This window comes from Perca flavescens, chromosome 19 (genome assembly GCF_004354835.1).
Source record: "Perca flavescens isolate YP-PL-M2 chromosome 19, PFLA_1.0, whole genome shotgun sequence".
In the NCBI taxonomy this organism is placed as follows: Eukaryota; Metazoa; Chordata; class Actinopteri; order Perciformes; family Percidae; genus Perca; species Perca flavescens.
This window is the reverse complement of record NC_041349.1, coordinates 8,914,857-8,922,356: the sequence shown is the minus strand read 5'-3', so window position 1 is coordinate 8,922,356 and position 7,500 is coordinate 8,914,857. Positions and strand designations below refer to the sequence as shown.

General features: G+C 42.6%; 1 protein-coding gene across 1 annotated transcript in view; it reads left to right on the top strand.

The window, feature by feature from the left end:
• LOC114546211 (FH2 domain-containing protein 1) overlaps positions 1-7,500 on the top strand; it is a 35,237-nt gene that overhangs the window by 24,760 nt on the left and 2,977 nt on the right. Inside the window, exons 12-13 of the mRNA XM_028564900.1 lie at positions 1,212-1,313; positions 6,504-7,500. The exon at positions 6,504-7,500 is cut by the window's right edge and continues 469 nt beyond it. Of these exons, the coding sequence (XP_028420701.1) occupies positions 1,212-1,313; positions 6,504-7,500 (1,099 nt within the window). The remainder of the gene's footprint in view (positions 1-1,211; positions 1,314-6,503) is intronic.

Sequence of the window (7,500 nt, the reverse complement as noted above, 5' to 3'; positions counted from 1 at the left end):
ATATTTTGTGCTGTATTTAAATACAGTAAATGTCCTAATCTTTTATATTTGTGGGGTCCAAAGACCGGGAATCCGGTATACTTGTGGGGTCCCGACAGCTTTGTGGGGCCAAAATGCTGGACCCCACGAGTTTAAAGGTCTGTTTGAGGGTTAAGACTTGGTTTTAGGATTAGGGATAGAATTAGGGTTATGGTTACGGTGAGGGTAAGGGTTAAGGTTAGGCATTTAGTTGTGATGGTTAAGGTGAGGATGAGGGTTAAGGTTAGGCATTTAGTTGTGATGGTTAAGGTTAGGGTAAGGGTTAAGGTTAGACATTTAGTTGTGATGGTTAAGGTTAGGATGAGGGTTAAGGTTAGACATTTAGTTGTGATGGTTAAGGTGAGGGTAAGGGTTAAGGTTAGACATTTAGTTGTGATGGTTAAGGTGAGGGTAAGGGTTAAGGTTAGGCATTTAGTTGTGATGGTTAAGGTGGGGGTAAGGGTTAAGGTTAGACATTTAGTTGTGATGGTTAAGGTGAGGGTAAGGGTTAAGGTTAGGCATTTAGTTGTGATGGTTAAGGTGGGGGTAAGGGTTAAGGTTAGACATTTAGTTGTGATGGTTAAGGTTAGGGTAAGGGTTAAGGTTAGGCATTTAGTTGTGATGGTTAAGGTGAGGGTAAAGGTTAAGGTTAGGCATTTAGTTATGATGGTTAAGGTTAGGGTAAGGGTTAAGGTTAGGCATTTAGTTGTGATGTTAAGGTGAGGGTAAGGGTTAAGGTTAGACATTTAGTTGTGATGTTAAGGTGAGGGTAAGGGTTAAGGTTAGACATTTAGTTGTGATGGTTAAGGTGAGGGTAAGGGTTAAGGTTAGGCATTTAGTTGTGATGGTTATGGTTAGGGTAAGGGGCTAGGGAATGTATTATGTCAATGACGGGTCCCCACAAAGATAGTGCCACAAACCTGTGTGTGTGTGTGTGTGTGTGTGTGTGTGCGTGCGTGCGTGCGTGCTTGCGCGCTAGAGCTGGTTTATTAAATGTCAGAAAATGGGGAAATATGTGGATCTAGTGTTTCCCCAAAAAGACAAAGACTTAACGTGGCAATAAATCTAATTTTTGTTACTGATGTGGCAGTTTTATATTTTAAAACACTCCTTTGCTGACACCTGCTGTTTCAACAGATATAATAGAAATAATAATAATAATAATAATAACCTCCCTCTCTGTCTCTGTGAAGGAGAACATGGAGAGGGAGGTGAAGGAGGCCGCCAGACTCAGGAGGTTACAGGAGCTGGAGGAGCAGAAGAGACACTCGTGGGCCCCAGCCCACAGCCATGAGGTTAGAGAACACACACACACACACACACACACACACACACACACACACACACACACACACACTTTAATAGTGTCAAGTCACAACAGGAGTTATCTCAGGACACTTTACAGATAGAGTAGGTCTAGACCACACTCTATAACTTACAAATTGTAAATTATAGAGTGTGGTCTAGACTTCTGTAAAGTGTCTTGAGATAACTCTTATGATTTGATACTAGTTGTGCAAAAATCGCAATCCAAGCTCTACTGATTCAAAATCGATTCATATTTCTTTAATTTTTTATTATTATTATTATTATTGTATGTCTACTGCAATCACATGATAGATAGATAGATAGATAGATAGATAGATAGATAGATAGATAGATAGATAGATAGATAGATAGATAGATAGATAGATAGATAGATAGATAGATAGATACTTTATTGTTCTCCCCAAGAGGAAATTCCAGGTCCGAGTAGCTTAAAGACATCACACAAACAACACACACATACATCATAAACAGGATGATAAAATAACAAATCCACATGAATAATATGGACAATAAAAGAAAAGATACTATACATACATACATACATACATACACATATATATATACTATAAATAAAATGTAATAACATTTAATTAAACTGCAAGGCAAGATGGGCTCTGGGGAATAAGCTGCCCAGAGCTAGGTTAGTAACCAGCATTATTACTGGGATGTGAGTGCATGCAGATGGAGAGAGAGACAGAGAGGAGATCATTGTGTCAATGGAAAGTCCCGCAGCAGATAACACATACACTGCTTGACTAGTGTGGGATAGACTGAGTGATGAGCGAGCTAAAAGAGAGGAAACACACACTACAAGCACTATTTGTTTTGACGAGGTAAAAAGTCATATATTTGATTAATATATACATTTAAAGTGACGTGCCTTTTGCTCTTGGACGATTTTTTTTTTTTTTTTTTTGTAGAAGCGGTCTTCGCTCCAGACTGATCTCAATAAGTGGCGAATGTGAATATCGGGCGCGTTACCAAGACGTATACTCACCTTTTAGCGTGTTTCTCGACGCTGTTTGGCCTCCGTTGACTTACATTACCTTGCGATTGCGTGTGAATTGACACCGTAGCGAGTAGTAGGGCTGGTCCGAATACCATTTTTTGAGCTTCGAGGCTTCGGTAGTAATGAGCATTGAATATTGGAAGCTTCGGAGAGAGAGGGGGCTGAACATATTATTATCTCTAATAAAGGCAGGAATCTCTATGTGTCTGTTTGTTAGTTTGCATTTTGATTATTTTGAGAACCTTTCATCCAAACGACTTCACGAGGGAGTGCAGTGTCGTATTTGGTGCAATATAGATAGACCGGCCAGACGCGTTCAGAATTAATAAACTTTTAACCTCTCAAGGATCACCGTCTCGTCAACAGGACACTTTGTGACTGGGGGTGTCGCTGTAACCTCGATAAAACTTCCAATCATGAGCGTTTTTATAACTTTAAAGCATTAAATCTTTAAAATATACAGCCATGTACACAACTGTTACAAAGTAACAGAAAATAAAAACAATTCAGCCGTAATCTGAGCAGCCGAGAGAGCATGCATACCTGTTGTTGTTGTCCTTTCAGCAACATAGTGGTATTTTGACCAAAACTTGATTTTCATAAATCCCCAAGAGTCCGAGGAAATGTAATATCCAAGCTTTATATTCCAAAACGATCTCTTCGCCTCACAATGTTGAAGTTTCTGGCGGAATCACAACGGAAAAACGCAAAACGGTTTTCCATTTCTGCACTTGTTATCGCCGCTAGCTTCTCTGCCCAGCTTGCTAAATGCTCGAAGTGGGCGTCATCGTGTACCGACAGTATCTTCTTCTTCTTCTTCCTCTTTGTAGTCTATTGGCGGTTGGCAAACCAACTTAAATGTGCATTACCGCCACCAACTGGACTGGAGTGTGAACGAGAAATAAATGCAGAAAATAAATAAACCAAAATAAAAAAAAAACTAATGTCAAATTTTCAAATCGAATACCAACCCACTGAACAAATATTCGAATATTCGAATATTCGGGTCCAGCCCTAGCAAGTAGTATGAAAGGGCGAAAATCCACGTCAAACAACACGGGACTTTCACCCAGGAGACCGGGGGAAGTTTTTTGCTTTCCTAAACCCAACCTAGTTCTTCTTTTCCTAAACCGTAGCCTTGCGATAACACGCCACGTGTAGTGGCAGTACCCGAACTCTGTCAAAAAGCCCAAAGTTCTGCCGACTTCCGAACCGAACTCTGGGTTCGGTGCATCCCTACTTATAAAGGAAGTAAACGGTTGATGAGGAACAGGAGTGCTGAGTAATCTGATGAGCCACAGGTGCGTAGGCAGGAGCTGAGTGACCACGCCCACTATCGGTTTCCAGAGCATGTGGGAGAGAGCAAAAACACGGAGACGGACTCCAAAACAAAACGCACCAAGTACACAGCAGGCACACAAAAAAGGAGAAAAAGAACACAAAAACTACATTCACACACATACCGCGAAGGAGGCCAGGCCGTGACACATACACGCAGATAGCTCAAAATGCGCACAGATTGCTCAAAGATTATAGGACTACCTGTAGTGCACTCCTTTCAGGAGGCTCACAATAATAGTATGCTCAGACTGGCTAGAAATATTTCAAATTACTCTTCACATGTCTTGCACAGTGAATATCAGCTTCTGCCTTCAAACAGACGCTTTACGGTAGGGTTCCACACAGCGAATCACCTCGCGAATTTCGGCCAGCGAAAGTTTGCCTCGGAGGCGTGGTCGCGAAAACAACACGCAAGAACGCAACATGTTTTTAAATGTCCCGGGCTGTCAGAAGACAGAGGGCGGTAAAAATGCACAGCAGCAAACAATCGGTAAAATGTTAGCTCATAAATGCTCTGGTAACCTGGCTATGTAGCCTAGCTGCCTTGCTATGCTTACAATGAAATGCAAAGTCCGAACAAGCTAGCGGGTGACCTGTTGGCTTGCTGAATCATTTTGAGTGTTTAAACTATCTACAGTGGTCTATTTGGTGGTGTGTGTTTGCCCTGTTTAAGTTCGTGTGGCATATAAACAACAATCCGTGTTGCTACAAGCGTCAATGTTCGCCAACAAAACATGTAATCAAACAAATGCACAAGTAGCCTAGCTAGCTAGCTGCCTGGCTAGGCTACAATGAAATCCAATGTCCAAACATGCTAGCAATTAGCCTGTCGGCTAGCTGAAAAGTTTGAGTGTTTAAACTAACATATACAGTGATCTATTTAGTGGTGTATGTGCCCTAACTAAGTCCGTGTGTCATATAAATCACAATTTGTGTTGATAGAAGTACCGATGTTCGTGTAGAAACATTTTAATCACATCAAAATTTTCATGATACGGCGCTGATAACCTCCGCCATCTTGGTCAGACTTTTTTTGTAACTCCCGCCTCCAAACACAAACACACGGACCTGATAGGTTCTCAAGTGGTCCTCATTTGAGTAAAGGTAAACTTTCGTCAATTTTATTTCGCTCGCCTCGGCGATTCACTCTCATCTCGCACAATCAGGGCAAATTTCGTCTCCATTCAACCTCAATAAGAGCAAAGCGAAATTTCGCTGTGCGGAACCTACTGTTAGAGTTCATGCTTTTAATCGTATTAGACTTGTACTTTTATACATCAATCTATCCTATTGTTAAACCAGCTACATTAAATCCAGTGCAATATCTATTTCAGGGATATACATCTCCAAGACTTTGTGTGTATGTTCATGTCATGTACTGTTGTTATATATGTTTTCTCTGTTTTACTTATTTGAGAGTTTATGTCATTTGTGGTAATGTTTCATGTATGTTTGTTGGTGTTATTAATCTCATGTATGTTTGTTGGTGTTATTAATCTCATGTATGTATGTGTATGTGTCCTTTTTTTTTTTTTTTTTTAAACGAGCTACCCAGGGATGCACAAAGAATTTCAGCCTTGGCTGACAATAAAGTTGTATCGTAGATAACAAACCACTTGGCTTTAGGAAAATGGCGCGTATATTGACGCAAAGTCATGCTGTCATGTTGGCATCTCTAAAGTTACGTTACCTTTCTCACCAAAGTAAGGGAGCGGCACCACAGCATGTGGCAAATGTCTGAGCCGACATTAGCGTTGATGTAAAAATGCAAATAAGTCAGTGAATGCACGGGCAAGTTAAGTGATATCCCAGCAGTTGTGTTATTGAAATAAAACCGAGTCGAGTAAAAATGGGCCAGTTTTGTGACGACACCGAGTATTTCATCACAAAACCCAATCTGTTTTGACTAGTAAGGATTAATAAGGCAAATTCCACATAATTGTAGCTTATTGTGGCGATAAACCCGTTTCTGATTGAGTTTCTGATTGCGTTTCTGATTGTGATTCTGATTGTGTTTCTGATTGTGTTTCTGATTGTGATTGTGTTTCTGATTGCGATTCTGATTGTGATTCTGATTGCGTTTCTGATTGCGTCTCTGATTGTGATTCTGATTGCGTTTCTGATTGTGATTCTGATTGTGATTCTGATTGCGTTTCTGATTGTGATTCTGATTGCGTTTCTGATTGCGATACTGGTTGCGATTCTGATTGTGTTTCTGATTGTGTTTCTGATTGTGTTTCTGATTGTGATTCTCATTGTGATTGTGTTTCTGATTCTGTTTCTGATTGTGTTTCTGATTGTGATTATGTTTCTGATTGTGATTGTTTGATTGTGTTTCTGATTGTGTTTGATTGTGTTTCTGATTGTGTTTCTGATTGTGTTTCTGGTTGTGATTGTGTTTCTGATTGTGATTGTGTTTGATTGTTTTTCTGATTGTGATTATGTTTCTGATTGTGATTGTGTTTCTGATTGTGTTTCTGATTGTGTTTCTGATTGTGATTCTGATTGATTGTGTTTCTGATTCTGATTTTGTTTCTGATTGTGTTTCTGATTGTGATTGTGTTTCTGATTGTGTTTCTGATTGTGATTGTGTTTCTGATTGTGATTGTGTTTCTGATTGTGATTCTGATTGTGATTCTGATTGTCTTTCTGATTGTGTTTCTGATTGTGATTGTGATTCTGATTGATTGTGTTTCTGATTGATATTGTGTTTCTGATTGTGTTTCTGATTGTGATTGTGTTTCTGATTGTGTTTCTGATTGTGATTGTGTTTCTGATTGTGATTCTGATTGTGTTTCTGTGGCAGGTCATCGGAGCATTCGGGCTGCGCTACAGCAGCGAGACGAACATGTCGGCCGCCGCGTCACGACACGACGAAGACGCGTCCGCCGCCGCGCTGCTGGCGGAGCTCCTGAGCCCGAAGTGCCGCACGCGACGTTCCCGAAACTCTCCGTGTAGCTCGGGGTTCATCGCCGCTGACCCCGACCTGAGCACGTTCCTGGGGATGGCTAAACCGGACGCAAAAGAGGCTACGACAGCTTTTCTATCAGCCTCGCCCAACAAACGTGGAACTCCAGGACTCTCGGGAACGAGCAGCTTCCCCCAAAACAAGCAGCCTCAGGCGGGCCCGATGGCGCCGCAAACCTCCTTCTCGCCTCCCAAGACTCTTTTCGGCGAACAAAACGCAAACAACCGCACAACCGCCACTTACCTCGGCGACGACGCTACCCAGAATCGTGCGAGTGAAGTCACAGTGAACGCTACCTCGGATTCGAACCGGCAGTCCGACCACAACAACGACGACGACGACGACGATGGCGAGGGTCGACTGGGAACGCTTTTTTCGAAAGGGAGAACAAGCCGAGCCGATCAGGAGTTGAGCGAACGGATCGAGCGCAACGCTTCTACGACTACGGGCGCCATGTCTGTGGTTTTAGAGAAACACACGTTGGTGCCTGAGCTGAAAGCGTTCGACCGAGTGGCGATCGCAGATTTGGAAGAAGAAGAAGAAGAGCGAGCGGACACGAAGGTGCAGAAGAACGCGGAAAAATCTGAGCGGAGAAACTCTTCCGGCGAGGAAGACGAGGTGGTCGTTTGGTGCGTGGCGGGTGTGTGCGAGACGGCCGGCAAGCTCGCGCACGCTGACGACACGCACGCACAAACTGAGCAGGATCAGCGTAGGAGCGACGATCAGCAATCGTCTTCTCCCCCAGCCAATCGCACGCCTTCAGAACCTCAGCCAGCCAATGAGAAGCCAGCGTCTGTGCCAATCAGCAGCCAACCGGTGCCCGCGTCCCGCTGCG